Here is an 18,926-nt window from a genome sequence, read left to right on the forward strand (position 1 = left end):
GCAAAGTAGTAAGTTCATCTTACATCTCTACTTGTCTATTACTGACCTTGCGTTAAACTTAGTACTCGTCCAAGAAACATATAAGGTTAGGCGATCTGTCTATTCTGATAGCAAAGTGTTTAGGGATGTGTCGCACGCTCGCGAAAAATGAACAGAGTCGCCACCAATATATTTATCCCATAAGGGAAAGGAATATCAGAAAACCTAACAAAGGATAAGAACGAGGTCTTGCGACCAGAGAATCTAGGAACGGGAGTCGGTTACGCAAGGGGAAGGTGCTAGCACCCCTCACGCCCATCGTACTCGATGGTATCCACCTATGTTTGTTTCTATCTAAAGGGTGTATAACTATGTTTATGTCTAAATGCGAAATGAATGCAAAGTGTAGGGAAAATAAAGAATTGTACTCGCACGGGCCCTACCCCGCTGCCTACGTATCCCTTTCAGGAATCAGAGTTACCGTAGCTCGGCTAAAGATTTTCTGTTTATTTTTGTGTTTTTTAGTTGGGCGGAGTTAACGCTCGCGCTCTTGCATAAGGGGACAGCGTAGGATGCAATAGAGCGGAGATAACAATGCCCTTAAGAAAGGAGAGAAGAGAGAGAGTTTGAGTGTTTCGAGGAAATCCCTAAAGCAAGGGAAACTCGAGTTACTCTTTGGTTTGTGTCTTTTAGAATTTGGGAACTTACGCCCGAATGGAACCCTAAAGCAAGGGAAATCCAGGCACTCGAATGATTCCCTAAAGCAAGGGAGATCCAAGCTTCCATTCCCTTTTTAATGATTTTCACTTTGATTATTAGTGTTTTAAGTATTTTCTTTGTATTTTTTATGGGGAATTTATTCAAGTATTTTGTTAGGTGTTTTAGGGTTGAAAAGAAAAAGAAACTAGCCTAAGTATGAAGGGAATTTCTACCTAATGTTGTCATGGTTTCTACCTAAAGGTTAGGAATAAAAGAAACATGAAAATTAAAGGCACAAAGTAGAATATTGAAAATAGCATAAAAGAACAAGTCAAAATATAGCACAAAAGTGAATTAAAAGTACTATTATTTTTATGTTTTTATGAGAGAAATTGAATTACAAATCAAGTAAAAAGACTAAAAAACAAATAGCCTAAAAACTAATATTTTTTGTGAACATTTTTATGTGGAAAATTATGTACTAAAGTCTAAAATAATAGGAGAAAATTAGTGTTTTTACTACAAAAAGAAATGGCAAAAGAAACTAATAGAATTTAAAATGAAATGCAAACAGGGGGCGTGAACTGAGAATAGAGGTGTGATGAGCAAGGCACAGGGCCCAGTGGTTCTGGCCCAAACAGAGTTTTTGTATAGTTTTTTTTGGCACAAACAGATGCAACATGGGCTGAGCAAGGGGTGTAGAATAGCAATTCGTGGCCCAGAGGTTATTGTGAACAGATTTTGTGATCCAATGTCAATTATTCTCAGACTTTTATTTGAATTAAAAAACTAAAAAACAAAAAAACAAAAAAGGGGAATTTAGGGTTGGAAATGTGACCTTTGGACTTTTCTGAACGAAACTTCTCTTCTCTCAAACGAGCTATCGACGGCGCGACCTCCCTTAGTCTCTCCGATTCGGCGCCACCACCAAAGAACACCGCCGCATCTTCTTCCAGTCTCTCTTCGCCGTAGCTCTCTCTCTTTGTTCACCTCAATTGCATCTCTCCGCTTCGACCTCGTTCTCACGTTCTCCTAATCGGAGCAAATCCGATGACTCTCCGAGTTTGATGAAGAAATTATGAGATCCAGAAGTAACTCTTCGCGTTCTTCTTCTTCTTCCATTCTCAGATTTGTTGTGGTGACGAGAAGCGTTGATTGTTGCTGATGATTCAGTGCGGCTCTGTTGAAGAAAGATCGAAGGAGCCTTGCGTGATGCGTCGTGGATTCAAATCGTGATGATTATTGACGCAGTGAAGAGTTTCGTTATCCCTATGAATTCTGAGAGTGATGATTGAGGCGGTGGAGAATATTGTTGAATCAAGATTTGGCGTATGGAATCGGTATTGATACAGAGCAATCGTTGAAGATGAAGAATCAAGAAATGGTTATGGTGATGGTGATCAGAATGAGATTATGGTGGTGGATGAATGAAGATGAGGATGCGATGAAGGTTCTTCTCTGAACTCTTCCTTTAACATTTTTCTGTGAATTCAGTTACGATTTTCTTTTCTTGTTGATGAATGGAGATGTGCGATGAAGGTTGAAGGAAGGGAGAGAGAATCGGTGATGAAGGTTTAGAGATTGAAGAAGATTGAATTTGGTTCAGAGGGAGTTTGTTGGAGAGTGATGAAGATGAATAAAAAAATGGTTCAGAGGAGGAAGAGTAGATGAAGATGATGGGTGGTGAATGATGCGTGGAAGTGAAAAAATGGAGGAGAGGATTGAAGAAGATGTGAAGATGGTGAAAATGGGGGAGAAGAGAGTGAATGGTTGAGTGGAGTGGTTCTGAATATATAGAGGTTGAGGTTAGTTCTCTTTGAACTTTTTCTGATTTTTTCTCTTGAGTTTCTGTTAGGATGGTGGTTATGAGAAGTTAGTTTTTCTGTTGGATTCAGTTAAGGTTGGTTATGAGCTGAGTTGGAATCGGTTAAGAATGTTAGGAAAGGTTTGTTATTGAATTCTGTTTTTCTCTTACTGATAGTTACATGTTAGTTAGTAGGTAGTTAACTCTGTTAGTGGCTGTTTGGAAGTTAGTTAGCAGTTAGGGATTAGTTTGAGAATAGTTGAGGTGAAGGGAGTTAGTTATGTGGGTTGGGATTCTGTTTGTGACAGTTAGGAAAGTTGAGAATTAGTATGTATGGGATTTTGAATATAAATTCAAGCTGACTGTGTACGGGTGTTAATTGTTGAATGTGGTTTTGAATTTGTGTTGAATTTTTGTTTGGTTCTTGACTGTGTTTGTTTGGCAGTTAGTAGACAGTTAGGTGGTTTAGGAATTCTGTTAGGATGTTAGAAATATGGTTAATGACAGTTTGAAATCGGATCAGTTATGAATCAATGGGGGCTATTAGTTAGGTTTTGAAAAAGTCAGTTGGAGGAGGTAGGTTGACATGGTTAGTTGCTAGAAATTTGTTGCTGTTTAAATTGTGGCTGCTAGTGAAAGTTAGTGAAACTGGCTGTTATACATAGTGTGTTTATGCCTCTGGTTTTGTTATGAAACGGTTTGCAAGGCTGCAAATAGAAATCAATATGGATGTGTGTGTATTTGGTTTTATTTCTTGATTTTCTTGAATGAGCTTGGTGTGAGAATTGGCAGGTTTGGTTTGATGTGAACTGAGCTTTTTATTGTTGTAGGTTGCAGGTTTGGAAAAGTGCAGCAATTGAAGGTTGATGTGTGGCTGTAGTGTGCAGGGTGGCTGAAGTACTGTTGTGAAGTGAGGTTAGAAATTGATGCCGGCAACATACTTTAAAGAATGGTCAGAGATTACAAAGTGGAGTTTGGAGCAGTGATTGGAAGGTTTAGGAACAAAGGATCTCATGTATAGAAGCAATGTAGTAGCATGATATTTAGATTTCTAGATGTGTATTCTTTGTGTAATATGACTTGGACCATAATGTAATGAATTTTTGAATTTGTACTGAACACACTCCTTGAGATCATGTAGTGTAATGAAGCTTCTTTTTTTTGTTTTTGAAGTGGAAATGTATGTAATGGATTTTGGATGGAAATGATATATATATTTTCTATACTTTCAAATACACTTTGAATTGTCTCTCTTCCCTCCATGTGCTTCACTTGAAATTTCCATGTTCAAATTCTTTAATTGGCCAAACTTGAATCAAGCGACAAATTTGTAATGCCAACTCTTCTTCATCTTTCATCTTGTAACTTTGAATGAGTGATGGCATTTGTAACTTGAAGAACCCCTGACACTTGAATCTAAATGACAATACATTAATGCTTTGCAACTTGTGCCAAGAAACCACAAGAATATTCCTCTTTCTATTCCGTTTTTCCTTTTTATGCCCTTGAGCCATTAATCTTCAAATTGATTTCACTGACTTATCTGAACTTTGACTTAGTAGAGATGGGAGTCAACAAGCTCAATCAGGATGGATGAGAAACCTTGATCCATTTGCCTTAGGTGCGTGTTGATGATGAAAGAATAACCTGAGATGAAAGCCTTAAAGCCACTGAGAACCCTAATTACCAAGATCCTCGACCCCATACCAAATTTATTGATTAATGATGCATGATGTTATGTTGATGACCTAATGGAAGGTATATACATGAATGCAAAAGTCCAAGCCAGTTAGAAATTAAAGGGTAGGACAAATTTGGGGTATGACAGGATGATGAGGCCCGTTATTAGATGATAGAATGGCGTGCGTTAGCGGTAGCAGTGACTCCAAGGAAGCTCAGGCCTTATTTTCAAGGACATAAAATATTGGAAAAGACATACTATCGTGTATGTCAGGTCCTCAAGAAGCCAAATTTGGCCGGAAGAATGGTATTTTGGGAAGTTGAAGCATTAAGTTACAGGTTATGGCTGATTTTTTGGCTGATTTCAGCATGCCCATTGGCAAGAGATCTTTCTTGCATAGTGGTTACAAGTATTTCCAATAAATAAATCATAAGTTTTAGTTAAATTCTAAGGACAATTTGTGTAAATTAGTTTGAAAAAAAAAGTTTGTGCTTGAATTTTGGTGTTTGAATATGGATAAATTAGAAAAATCTTTCAATACGGACAATGTAGAATTGTGTGAAGGGATCAAGTAAACAAAGAACACAAATAAAGTAAAAAGAAAATAAAGTGCTTTAATTAAAGATTTAGAAAAAAGGACTCAAATTCATACATGTTTTCTCACAAACTCTATTCTCTCTGTGACTTGGATATTCAAGTTCCATAGATATTATTAATAAAACATGTGAACCTTTATTCCATAACTAAAATTGACTTATATACTACATACATCAATAATCGTAGATAACAATTACTACCCTAGAACTCAACATTCATCCTATTATGTGGCCATTTATCTCTGCTTTGCTTCCACATGTCCATAGTCTTTGAACTACCTCTAAACTGTTGCACGGGTCGAAAACTGCTCTTTTAATATCTTAAATGCTTATATAAAAAACATCTCCAAGTTTTCTAATTGTCCTTGTCGGATAAACTAAATCACTGCAACCCTTTTTGAGATTCTGAACATGTTTTGAAGAGAGAGTGATTTTAATCTTGTAGATTTGTTCCTGAGATTCCTCCATCCTAATCTTGTGGATATATTCTTGAGATTCCTCCAAATTAGGCTTAATGGACTCTGAGTTATCTAATCCTTGTATTCAAGAATACACTGAATTTCAAAACAACTAATAACGATTCAAATTCACCACCTTAATCAAAATGCCTAGTATGTCGAAAAATTATAACTCAAGCCACGTACATGCTGAAATGGATGAATAATTATGGATTATGACACCCATGCCCAATTAGGATAACCAATCCCAATTTGGGCGTCCAGGCCAATATTGCTCCCCTTACTTTAATCATGAACCATCCTTTTTAGGCATGATAAATTTATTCCAATCTAAGTAATTTACTAGTTTTTATTTAAATTATTTTGTTAAAAAGATTAATTTTTAATTTTATCTAAGTATATAAATTATAGAGAAAAAGGGATGTTGCACTGATATTATAAAATAATTTTATATTGTTAACCAATTACAACCACATATTTAATTAAATCACTTTTTGTTTCAAAAATATTTTAATGACATGGCAGATTGATAATTTTTTATTAGATGACAATATAAAATTATTTTCCACCGTCTGTACATATCCATTTGTAATTGTTTATTTTTAAAAATATATTAAGTATCCCTTCATTTGGGTTGCACCCTCATCACCTTTACTGGGAGAATTTGTCTTATCACCCTCCAAATTATCCTTGGCACCCCCATAAAGCATGAAAAAACCCAAATGTCCATCCAAAATCATTTAACACTTTTTTTCTTTCAAAATCTCAGTTTTTTCAAATTCTTGGAGGATATCGAAAATTTGAGAAACTTACCAGAATTTTCGCGAATACTTGTAAGTTTCCGGTATTTTTAGGATATTTCTGGTACTTTTTACCGGAAATTTTGAAATTTACGGCATTTTGTACCTGAAATTTTAAAATTTCCGGTAGCTTTATAAATTCTTCAAAATACCGTAAATTATGAAATTTCAGGTATTTTATCCAGTACCAGAAATTTTAAAATATTTGAAATTTCCGGTATTTTCTATTTTTTTTAAATTCTATTTTTCTTATTATATTTTTAATTTAATTGTATCTAATTCGACTTTCTTTGTATTACGTAAACATTATGACCGACCAGGAGGATTGCACAACAAGCATCAACATCAACAACAAGACATAAGTTTCATATTCAAACAAAATAAGACCCCCAAAAAAACCTAGCCAACATCAACAGTAAAACATTACTTGTTTAACTTTATCCAATATAACTGAACTCTCCCGGAGCATAGTCGGCCAACGCATTAGCATGTGTTGTATGATGAAAATGGATTTAGTGCATAACAACTCCACAGTTTTAGTAGTTTTAATAAAACTTTGTAGCTGATATGCACTAGATCTATTTTCATCATACAACACATGATAATGCGTTGGTCGATTATGCTCCGGGAGAGTTCAGTTATCTTAGATAGCGTTAAAGAAGTAATGTTTTACTATTGAGTTAGTTTTTTTTTTTAATATGGATTAGAACTACTAGTCTCATCGATCTCAGTTTGAGAAACTTTTGATATTTCTGTTTTTATTAGGTTGATGTGATTTTACTTTTATTATGTTTGCCACTATTTGTAAGATTTATAAGATGTTTTCTTTTCGTGTACTGTATATACGATTACATTTACATTTACATTACATTAATATGATATACTGTGCAAAATTCATGATTCTTAACTCTTTCAAGCAAATGAGTACACCATTAGAAGCAGAAAAATCATGATTCTTTTTTGCTGCATAATCTTTTTGGCTAGTACATGTTTCGAGTAGATAACGAACATCAAATGACAAATAGCAAAGAAACATAGTTAACAAACATCAGATGACAAACAACAAACAAGCATAAACAGTGCTCCGAACACATGAAAACCTAGGCACTACCGGAATACTCTGGACGAATCAGACACTTCATTATGTCGTCAACGAATCTTTGAATCTGCGCATCCAATTCGATCGGACCTTTAGTTATCCTACGGCGAAATGATTTCCACATGGCCTTCACATCTTTATCATTATTCAACTCGATTAAGTTGTATTTCACCCTTCCATTTGTATTAATCCAGTCCTCCCGAAACTCGATCTTTGTTACCATTATGTTATCAGAATCAACAAATTGTTCAACGTTTCCTTTAAGATGGCAAATGATTCATGCCCATCTAGAATCTTGGTTTGAACAACAGAGTTGCGGCCATTGAGTACACTTCTACATTGATAAAATACTGAGAAAGAGACATTTTGTTGAAATGATGTGTTATCACATAACCCTAACACCCCTATTTATACAAATGGTGGTGCATTCTAGACCATACAAATGTGTCGGTGCAATCAGGACCCTCTAAAAGTGTCGGCAAAATCTCAACCGTTTAAAAAAATAAAAATTGAAACATACCGAAATTTTAGTTTATTTGAAATTTCCGGTGTACCGGAAATTTGAAAATTCCGATATACCTGAAATTTCAAAATTCCGCTTAACCGAAAATTTAAAATAAATTAAAATTCCGGTATGTTGTACCAAAAATTTAAAAATAACGTAATTTCCGATATTTTTTACCGGAAACTATGAGGTGCATACCGGAAATTTTGTTCGGAAATTCTTTGATTTTTAAATTTTATTAACAAAGGTAAAATTGAAATAAAAAAATTGATGGGTGGGAGGTAGAGCTGTCAAATGGGCCGGCCCGGCCCAGTCCGCTTTGGCTCGGTGGACTAACGTGTTTTAATGGGCTGGCCCGGCCCAACCCAATTGCTAAATGGGTCACATAAAATTAGCCCGACCCATTTTTCAAAGGCCCGTGCGGCTCGATGGGCCAGCCCGACCCGTATTTCAATATTATAATTTTAATTTTATAAAAAGAATGTAATGGATAAATGCAATACAACATAAGTAAAAAGTCATCATAAACGTATATAAGTGATGTTTAAAATATTTACCCAAAATATATATATATATATATATATATATATATATATATATATATATATATATATATATATATATATATATAATACCACAAAATCATCCATGTGAAAATATAAAGTAACTTAATATTATCACCAATACTTATCAAATTTTTTCTACATCTCACAACCATTTCTTTGATCACATCATTTTGAAAATATATGTTGATCCTCTTTAACTTTTCTTTATGACTTGAAAACACATTTATAAAATCATATCTTATCTCAATTTTTTTTCTCCAAAATTTACCAAAGTCTTTTTTTAAGGCTTATGGGCCGGCCCAATGGACCGAGCCCATTTTGACAGCGCTAGTGGGAGGTATAAATTATGGGGTCGCAAGTTAATTTCTTGGCACGCACCTCCCCTCTTACATATTACTAGAGGCACACCCCTTTCTTGTTTACACAAAAATAAAAACAACACCTATTGTTCAAAAAGGTCCAAGGAACCCTAGCAGCTTGCAGCGTCGTCAGCTATTCTTCTTCACCGCCTCCCTTACCTCCCTAAACCACCACGGCCGCCAATTTCCAGCACGGAAGTTTCTCAGTATTTCTCATCTCGTTACAAAGAAGTGGTAAGAAGAAGATTCACCCTGTGTACTAAGATTTTTAGCGGTGTTGTTACAAATTTTTATTTTATTTTTTATAATTATTTGCATTGATTTCAATTCCAAATGTCAATTTATTTTTATACTGCACATGAATTTTTAACGCTCATTCAGTGTAAAGTTTTGTTTTTGGGTTCAATTCAATACTTAAATGTTACTTGACCAAAGTGATACCTTTTTCAGTTGTAATCTGAAAAATGGCGTACGCAGCTGTGAAACCCACAAAGGTTGGTTTGGAGGACTCTCAGGAGCAGATCCACAAGATTAGGATCACTCTTTCCTCCAAACATGTCCAAAATCTTGAGAAGGGTGGGTGTATTTTATTTTTGTAGCTTCGATGATCTTCACGACTATATGTTGGTTGTTTGTTATCACTGAATGTGCTGATGTTTGGTATGTGTCTCTCTTGATTGTTGTTAGTTTGTGCTGATTTGGTTCGTGGTGCAAAGGATAAGCATCTCAGGGTCAAGGGACCGGTCAGGATGCCTACTAAAGTTCTTCATATCACTACTAGGAAGTCCCCATGTGGTGAAGGTATTCCATTTAATTGTTTGTTTATTTTCGCTCTATAAGTAGTTGTTTATTTAATCGTGTTCTTTGCAACACCTGAATTGTTATTGCTGTTAGCTAGACACATAATTTTGATATATTCATAGTTTATCAGCACTTTTTTCAATAAGCTCCTACAATATCTTATAAGTTATAACTTATCATTTAGTGTGCAATAATAATCTTTTAGTTAAGTTGACACCTAAATCCCCAGAGATGAACTTGTTTGTTGGATTATGTCAATTGTCTCAAAAACAGCAATAAGGCATGTTGTGTCCGGTTGTATTTATCCTATACTAGTACTTCTCTTTCCTTTGAGTTTTCAACTCACTTCATTATATAGCTCCTCTATCTCTTCGTTTATGTCGTCTCTCAGTTTGAGTGAAAAGGTGTTCCATATTGTGTTGTGCTCTATGTTTTCAATACCAATTATCCCTAGGTTGTTGATAGCAGCGTTATAGAAGCGTAGCGGAACCGGACCTCACTGCGCCACTTTTGAGTGTTTGCTTTAAGTCATTTCAGGTGTTTTTTTCCGTTTCCCTCTTCACTCGCGTGTTTGCGTTTTAGAAAGCCTCTATTTGGGATAAAAGAGAAACAAAGCAACATAGCAAAGCAGATGATAAATCAGTTGTGAATGGGTGAGAAAGGTGAATAAAAAGATGAATAGGTGAAGAACGGTGATGATTTTGGAAAAATGATGAATAGCTTGCTGATTTGCGAAGAAGAATGTCAAAGAAGTTTTGCAAAGATGGCTTTCTTAAATGCAAACATCCGAGTGAAGAGGGAAACGACACAAAAACATTTGAAATGACCTAAAGCAACCACTTGTGCTTTTATATAAGGTCAAACAAAAGGGTCAAAATACCAATTTGCCCTTAAAAATTTAAATTTACAAATTTACCCTCATCTTCACAATTGCAGTCGCAAACGGCTACATAACCGCGTAAGCGCTGCCATGACTCCACAATTAGTGGCCGCTATTCCTGCTATTGCAGATAGCGCTTAGCAGCACAAAAGCACCGTGGTGAGGTCCGGTTCCACTATGCTATGCAGCTATAGTGCATCAACAATCTAGGTTCCATGCTTGTGGTTTACAGAGTTTTGTCTATATCCTTTGCTATCATGGGATTAATTTATGTGCATGCAGATTGAGAATTCAGTGTGGCCCAAAACATAGTTCTTAGTCTTGATAACTATTGCTTTCTGATCTTATTCCAAGGCTGGGAAATGCGATTTCCCTCATGTCACCTTAATCATACGCAGTGCAAATGTTTTGTATAAAAATGTAATGTGTAGGCTTTTATGGATGATGTTACTTGTTGAATGAACAAGCATTATGAACTGCTTGTGTTCATGAGCTTCCTCTTGTTTCAGGTACCAACACCTGGGATAGATTTGAACTCCGTGTGCACAAGAGAGTCATTGACCTTTACAGTTCCCCTGATGTGGTTAAACAGATTACTTCCATCACCATTGAACCTGGTGTTGAGGTTGAGGTGACCATTGCCGACGCTTGATCTTGAACCAAGTTTTAACTTGTTATGTTTCCTAGTTCTTTTGTCCTCCTATATTTTGACAGTTTTGGTTTTGAGACAAAGTTGGGCTGTTTTTTCAGTTGTGGAATTTGATAGAGTTGCTATGTTTTAGATTCCTATCAAATTGAGTTACTTTCTATTTATAATATTTTTCTTTACAATTCTGTGTTCGCTTTATATCTAGTGCTTTGAAAATGCAATAGGAATGGAACCTCTTTTGAGGTTCTTAAGAAAACAACCCTCTACTTCTTAGGGGTTGCAGGGTGAGAAGAGTCATTAATCTTGGAAACGCCTTTAGGATTGGAGCCTCTTTTGTAAGTTTTGGGATTAGTAGTACTAATTTTCCTAAGATATCATTAGGCATTTGCCCCTTCAGCATCACAATAATTGTGAATTCACACTAGGGATGTCAATGGGGCGACGGCGGGTGAATACATTCCCCTTCCGATCCATCTATTTCCTATCCTTGTCTTGGATCTCTCCATCATGGAGTTTTTTGTTTCCTGCCCATGTTCCTTTGGATTCTGATGAGATCCATGAACATACAAAATTATTATTTTTAACTAAATTAATAGTAAAAAAGTTTAAAAGCTATTCGGGGAAGACTTTGAGGGGGCAGAGGACATGTTTGCCGTTATAGAGGGGGAAATTTCCCATTTTGGAGGGCCCGCATGAGGCAATCGGCAGGGATCTCAGTAGTGGATGCATCTTGAGATCTCTAATGCGTTCGCTAAAGTAAAGTTTTCCATTGCATTCTAAAATCAATTTAAGAGTAAATAAAACAAAATTTGGTAGAATATTTAGGCATTCAGAACAAAAACAAAGCTAATTTTATGTAGAAAAAGTTCACAGCCACTCCTAAAATGTTCACTCAAAACACCTGCGTGGAAGAAGCTAGCAGTAGAATTGTTCAACACAATATCACGTGATTGGTTGAGATTTTCATTAGAGATGTGTTTTCAGAATACTAATCTGTAAGAACAAAATCTGAACGGGCGTGGTATAAAATTGCACCATACTACCTTCACATTGCAACTAAAATACATTTCTTAAACTATCTTAAAATAGAAACTTGAAGAGAAATCCAGTTTACTGCGTCTGATCTCAAAATGAAATTTATTATCTTCATTTTCCTTGGAGCTTACAATAGGCATACAAGCAGGACCCAAAGAAGCCAAGTGATTGACCAACAACATTGAACTGCATGCACCAAAACACAAAACACAAGACATAATAAGTGTAATCACCAATGCAGATTTTAAGTTCCCAAAGGGATTTGTGTTTTACCAAATCATATGGAAGTCCTCCAAATAATATCCATCCAAACCCACTAGTAAAAACATCCTGTAAAAGAAGTAACAATCAAGTTTCAGGTATAGATGTAGAAAATAATTGACATGATGTAGAAACTTACCTTTAAATTACCACAGATTGCCTGTGTAAGTGCTGAGTTGACAGTTGTATTTAAAACCACAATGTAGTTTATAAAGAAAGTAAAAGCACATGATAGAACCATCACAACCTGACCAAAATTCCAATACAGATAATCAATTAATCCCTCCAAATTATCAATTGAGTACTAACAATGACAACAAGAAGCACCTGAAATCCAGGGTAGAGCAAGTATGGGAAGTTGAGTGTTGATTGTAGGTCACCTCTAAGCAAGGACCAAAAAAACAATATTGGCCCACAAATCAACACTAGAAAACAAAAGAAAGGGTTAAGATGAATCCACTTACTATGATGTTCAAAATCAATGTTTAAATCAATGAAATTTTACCATTGCTCCATACAAGACCAAATATATTAAGACCACTAGCTTTACCTATGAAAAATTGTCAAGTAGTATATGAGATTTTCATTGACAGACTCAAAAAACAGTACAATGAATGAGACATAACAAGAAACATTGGTCATCATCTTACCAACACGAGAGATAGAAGCAAGGTACACTGCTTTGCACATGTTTTCTATGAAAACAACTGAATAGGCATAAGCATCAAATGATAGGTCTCTTGCTCCAGCAACCAAAGCACCAACTATGATTATCCCAACACTAATAATCACAAGAAATTGAATAACTAAACCGAACTAAATCGGATAGAAGAACAATGAGAGTACCATACCTTCCAAGAACGCATATCGAATGCTTCTTCCCGGATAGAAAATACTCCATAACCATTGTGAATGCCACAGTAGTTCTTCTTAGAGTGGTGTACATTGGAATATTAATGCCGCGCACGGCTTCCATGGTCACCACCTGAAAACATATGTTCTTATATAGTCTATGAAAATTAATGTGTACAAATCAAAAGTTAATGTTTTGAAATACTTACCATGAACAACAAATATGTTATTGCTAGAGGAAATGTGTGGACTAATGTACTGAAGGGCACAAATAATATCGAGTTTTTAGACTTAGAGCTGTTCTGGGATTCATCAGTTGTGAAAGAAATTATGTTGAATGATTTCAAGACATAGAGAATAACAAATGCACACACCATCTGAAACAAACCTTGCATGTATTAGTACATAACTTATCCCTGATAGAGTTGCAAACAATCTTGAAAAGTGAATTACCTGAGAGAGTGTGATGACATTTGCAAATGGGAAATTGTAAGAAGTGAGAGCTGCTTTATTGAACATGACCAAAAGCACTATACAAAAAGCAATTATTTCAATAAGTTGTTATATAATGGAAAATCATATTTACTCAAGTCATGCAGAAAGTGTGATGGTTCCCTCTTTTGTCAAGTCATGCAGAAAGTAAAATCTAATACATCAATATGCTTGTTTCTTCCATGCATTACTGAATTTTTAGACAATTTGATGGAGAAGCTGTAATCATAACGAGTGGTAATGCATAATCCTTGAGTGCTTCTAATGTGTGGTAGATTTTTTTTCAACCATATACCTTGACTATCACTACTAGCAGTTGCTATAAATTCTGCTTCAGTGGTGGAGAGAGTTACAATAGATGGTTTTTGATAACCATGAAAGAGCCTTTATTTCAAGCATAAAAAACATATTTCAAAGTACTTCTTTTATCAATTAGATCTCTTGCTTAATCTGATTTTGACCATTCAACAAACTTCCATTCTTTGTCTTTATCATAAATGAGACAAGACTAATTGGTTACTTCGAGTGCCCGAGGATCCTCTTTATACTTGTCATGTGAGTTTTAGTTGGCCTCTTTATCTTGCAATCAAGCAAATTGAGTAGGCAAGGTCATGTATAGTTGTCATCTGGGTTTCAGTTGACCTTTCTACAAATAGAATAGTCTTATTGATGAAGAGTTTCGTGAAGGTCATGAGCGATGATATTTATGGTGTAGAGTGCAACTCGCACAAGAGAACAAGAAGTGGAGAGAAAAGTATGAGATGCAAAAAAATGAGAGTTGCCTATTTATAATGATTCCTCTGACGCTCTGAGCGTGCAACAACTTCACAAAATCAATGAAGATTCGGCCCAGAAAATATGAGAAGCAAAACTTTAAAAAAGAGGTCATCTAATTGATTAAAATTTTGCCCTAATCAATTAGGTAATGATGATATTAAAGATCTTACACGCTTGCTAGTAATGCACTGTTTTCTTTTGCTTGGAGATAAATATTCAATTTGATTTTGTCTGAAATTTGAAACGTGTAGGTTACCTAATCGATTAGCTTCTTGCTTTTCAGCCTCCTTGATCCTTTTTCGGCCTTAGGTTGGATTTTAACTTTGTCCCACCTTTACTCATCTTGTTTGCACCCTTTTTTCTTGAGAAAGGCTAAAAGCTCATTTATTTATTTGTGGAAATAAGTTTAAGTTGATGAACAAATAATAAAAGCACTTATTTAAAGGGTTAATGAGAGTTTTCTAATTATTCAACATTTAAACAATGCACTACATTAATTATCAGGTAACCTTGATAAAAACTACCCCATTCGAGAAAACGATAACATACTGTCATACGTTCTTCTCTGTGAATAGTTGGATATGAGAGTTGAAAGTAAACCATAAGATATATGGTTTATTGGAAACTTTTAATCTCCAAACATTTCTTATCACTATTACTTGGTGTCAATATAGATGTTTAGTCTCATTGTTGGGTTGAAGCAAATAAAAAGTTGATGGATATTAATACAGATTGTGTCAATACATCTTCTTACGAGCATTTAGATGACTTATTGGATCAACATGGTCAATATGATATGGTTCTTTAAAATTATTTGTTTCCTCAAAATATGGTAACTAAAATTCTATCCATTGCCTCCCGATGATAATAGTGGAAGAGATATTTGTTGTTGACAAAACGATGAAAAAGGTGAATGTATTGTTTCATCAAGTTATAATTAATGTGTAACTTTGGTAGGTAAAATGACGAAGATAGTTGGGTGTTGATATAGAAGCTTAAAATTCTTGAACAAATAAGGGTCTTTATTTGGTCGGTGTATCATGGTAGGATAATGATCAATGAGAAGAAAAATAAAATGCAACTAGGGAGATATTTTTGTAGTCACCATAGAACATGGGTGGAATCCATTATACATTTCTTAAGCTATTCTTTGACATTTGCAATTTGAACTAATGTGGTTAAGTTGGATATAAGAGACTCCTTTTTTACTAGTAATATTAAGGAGTGGGTGAATATTATTTTGATTTTGGATTTTGGTATTAATGGAGATATGTTATAGGAGGAATTTTGGGCAACTTCTTGCCATGAACTTTGGATGTGGAGGAATAAGGAACAACATGATGAAAATTTTTTGAGACCTAAAATTTTGTGGCGGCATTGTTACTAAAGTTGCTCATTAGTCCCTCTGGTCCTTATTATAAGAGAAAGTTAAATATTTAGATTCATTCAGTGATTAATGTATCTAGTCCATACATAGACCAAACATTAATTATTCTATGAATCTAAAAAGTGAATTTTCTCTTCGAATAAGGACCATAGGGAGTATCTTTTTGACAACAGAGCTACATGGTAGTAAGATGGAGTTGACTCGAGAGACTAAACAAATAAGGTGAACTCCTCCTCCTTCGGATTGAGTGAGTTTGAACATGAATGAAACTAGTAAGAATGACTTCCTACTCAAATATCTTTTTTTTATTAGTTGATTGTATTGAAGTCTCTACTCTTAAATTGATTTTTATATAATCTTTTTTCATTGAATTTCAGTTCTCTTTTCTTTAAAAAAATCACCAAATCGTTTATATATAGTGACGCAAAACTAGTGGAGATTAGTCCAAAAAAACAATTCTACAAAATTAAAAACAATAAAGATTATTAATTTATTTAATCTTGTTATATTATCTAAATGTTTAATGGAAAAAATATTAAAGAAGTAAAGAAAGTACATTTTCATAAGATAGGAATAGATATCAACTCCAACTTGAACAATCATGTAATCTTTTAATGTAGCAATAAAGCATTCTAATCTTATCTACTTTCCAGCCAAAAAACAACAAAACAACATTAGTATAGCACTGATCAAGATATGAACTAAAATAGCACGTTGCACATGAACTATCCTACAAAGTGGAACTAAAGTGTAAATTGTTTTATCAATCAATGATATGATATGAGATATAAAGATGAACCCTAACAGATAATATAATTTTCTAAATTATATGCCTAAAGTAGTATCTAGAATGAAAAAGTCTTAAGATATGTTAGACAAAAAGACACATTTCCAAGGGTGTGCAATCATCCGTACACTCCTTAATCAATAATATAAATAAGCACTACACAAGTATTGTGTTAGTCTTTTTCCACATATCTTTATCATAACACATATCTCACTATTTAAATATATCTATGTCTTGAATCTTTATATCACATATATGTTAGATGTTATTGATTATTGATGGAGATAATTTACATATAGCACTAACTAAGGGGTGTTCAAAACCAAATCAGCCCAATAAAAACTGCAAAACCAAACCAAATCAAAACCGCAAATAACCGCATTTGATTCGGATGTGTTTGGACCATTTTTTAACAAACCGCACAATTTGATTTGCGGTTTGTATTTTACAAACCGAACCAAACCACATTATGTTACAACCCCCAAACTTCAATTAACTTATATTCAATCCAAACTCAAACTTATTATGCTTTAGCCTTACGATTACGAATGATTTTCTCTTCCTCACACTTAAGGTTTTAGTTTAAGTTATCTCAAATCTCTCATAGCGGTATTGCACATTCTTCTCATCTTCTTTTCCAAATACATATCATATATTCTTTTCTAGTCTTTCATCTCTTAAGTTCTTTCATTTTCATCTTATTATTTTTATTCTACTGATCTCTCTTCCAATTACGTTTTTAATATTCCTCTTCTTATCAAATCGCACCTCTTTTGCTCTTTCTTTTTCATCTCTAATATTTCATCTCTCTTTTTTTTCTTCTATTTCATCATAATATTTTTAATATGATTTTATGCTACTATTTTATGTTTTTTATTCCAGTTTAATCTAATATTATTTTTGTATATTAAATGGAAAGTTGTTATCCAAATATGATGAATTTTATTGTTATTTGATAACGCATAATTGACTAAATACAAAGTTATCTTGTCATCAATATGTGTATGTATGGCTCAATAAAATTTTGTAAAAAAAAAAAACCGAACCAATCCAAACCGCATTGCTTTGGTTTGATTCGGTTTTATTTTTAAAAGCCAACCGAACCAAACTGAACCACACACTTTTTCTTCTTGCAGTTCGGATAATTTTTTACGTTAAAACCGTTTAAATCGCACTGCAAACACCCCTCCATAGAGCTACTGGGCCATGACACTCCTAAACGAATTCACATCAAAATGGTTCATACTACACTTGCTTGCTTTTGATTGGTTTATTCCATCTTTTTGCATACTTAATAAGAAAAAAATAACTTTGGTTAGGGTGCCAATTGCCAATACGGGTCCGGCTTGAGCATACCCGTTTTGTGTGCACTATAATGCGGCATGGATCAAGGTTTTAGACTCTCATCCTTTAATATGAACGCTTAGTTCCACTCCATTTTTATGCGAGTTTTTGTGGAGATTGATATTAACAAAAAAATTTGCTTTTTAAATTTAAAAAGTACAATACCTGCGAATTTAACATGTCCTGCCCTCACTTTTTTGTTGGACGGATCAAAATTTTAGACCCGCACTCTCAACTATCCCGATATATATATATAAATTAACTTCTTCACAAACTTTTTATTTATTTTTACATCACAATTTATCATAATCACAACTCGACTCTTCTTTCTCAGAAGCTTGAAATTTCAGTCATTATTTAAGAATTTGTGCTTTATTAATTTTTTCTTTAGTTCTTAAAAAAGATTATCATGCTCATGAACTCAAAAAATAGATCATCTTTATAATATGTTAATAGAAAGCTTACGAAATTATTTTTTAAACTATCTGATCTATGAATTCCTTATAAATTTATTTCATTTGTAATTCTTATTAATAAATGTTAACTTTCAATGTAATTTAAAAAAAAAAACATTTCAAAAATTTAAAATACATACACTTATACACGCATTATTAGTTTTATAAATTTTTCATATCTTTTATAATGTTGAAAATAATTAATTTGAAGAAGTAAAAAAAAACCTGAAGAAGTCATGTAAGATAAAGCAGTATAAACTCCTTTTCTTGTCATGGTTGGAATTTTTTGTTCTGTTTCTTTGCTCTGTTTGATATCATTAGATAGTGGCAGCAAATTCTTTGTAGACTCCATTAATATGGCATGCACGATCCTTCTCTCTCTCTCTCTCTTATTTTTTGTTTGTCTTTGAGAACTTAAAAGTAAGAAGTGATTATTTATAGCAAAGCAAAGAGAAAAGGTAATAGAGAAGTAAATATTGCATTATATAATTTATGGAAATATTTTAAAAATATATATATTTTTAAATGTGTGTATTTATTTAATACATTGAAAATTGAAATGGTCAATTTTTTAATAATTTTTTATATTTGAAATCCGAAGAGTGCCTAAGTAACACTCGTTAGCAAGATCCATTTTATTTGAATGGTAAAATAGTTCAG

General features: G+C 33.9%; 2 protein-coding genes and 1 long non-coding RNA gene across 5 annotated transcripts; 2 read left to right on the forward strand and 1 right to left on the reverse strand.

The window, feature by feature from the left end:
- Positions 1 to 1,501: 1,501 nt before the first annotated feature.
- Positions 1,502 to 3,601, forward strand: LOC131647834 (uncharacterized). The gene is made up of 2 exons (XR_009297980.1): positions 1,502 to 2,483; positions 3,313 to 3,601. It is a non-coding gene; the product is annotated as an uncharacterized LOC131647834 (long non-coding RNA).
- A 4,990-nt stretch (positions 3,602 to 8,591) lies between these two features.
- Positions 8,592 to 11,058, forward strand: LOC131653463 (small ribosomal subunit protein uS10y-like). The gene is made up of 4 exons (XM_058923604.1): positions 8,592 to 8,780; positions 8,997 to 9,122; positions 9,234 to 9,347; positions 10,737 to 11,058. The coding sequence occupies exons 2-4, from the start codon at positions 9,011 to 9,013 to the stop codon at positions 10,877 to 10,879; spliced, it is 369 nt and encodes a 122-aa protein (XP_058779587.1). The 5' UTR covers positions 8,592 to 8,780; positions 8,997 to 9,010; the 3' UTR covers positions 10,880 to 11,058.
- Positions 11,059 to 11,533: 475 nt separating this feature from the next.
- LOC131653462 (UDP-N-acetylglucosamine transporter UGNT1-like) lies at positions 11,534 to 18,659 on the reverse strand. 3 transcript variants are annotated; one of them, XM_058923602.1, is made up of 10 exons: positions 18,492 to 18,659; positions 13,478 to 13,554; positions 13,234 to 13,401; positions 13,024 to 13,157; positions 12,823 to 12,953; positions 12,678 to 12,722; positions 12,500 to 12,597; positions 12,312 to 12,419; positions 12,185 to 12,241; positions 11,535 to 12,097 (listed from the first exon to the last, which is right to left on the reverse strand). In XM_058923602.1, exons 1-10 carry the CDS (start codon positions 18,616 to 18,618, stop codon positions 12,023 to 12,025), a joined length of 1,020 nt encoding a protein of 339 aa, XP_058779585.1. In that variant the 5' UTR covers positions 18,619 to 18,659; the 3' UTR covers positions 11,535 to 12,022. The 3 variants fall into 3 exon arrangements, with proteins under 3 accessions (XP_058779584.1, XP_058779586.1, XP_058779585.1); XM_058923601.1 differs by having other exon boundaries at positions 11,534 to 12,241; XM_058923603.1 differs by lacking the exon at positions 18,492 to 18,659 and adding an exon at positions 13,812 to 18,470 and having other exon boundaries at positions 11,534 to 12,241.
- Between the last annotated feature and the right edge of the window lie 267 nt (positions 18,660 to 18,926).

Source organism: Vicia villosa, linkage group LG2, assembly GCF_029867415.1.
Source record: "Vicia villosa cultivar HV-30 ecotype Madison, WI linkage group LG2, Vvil1.0, whole genome shotgun sequence".
NCBI classification, from domain to species: domain Eukaryota; kingdom Viridiplantae; phylum Streptophyta; class Magnoliopsida; order Fabales; family Fabaceae; genus Vicia; species Vicia villosa.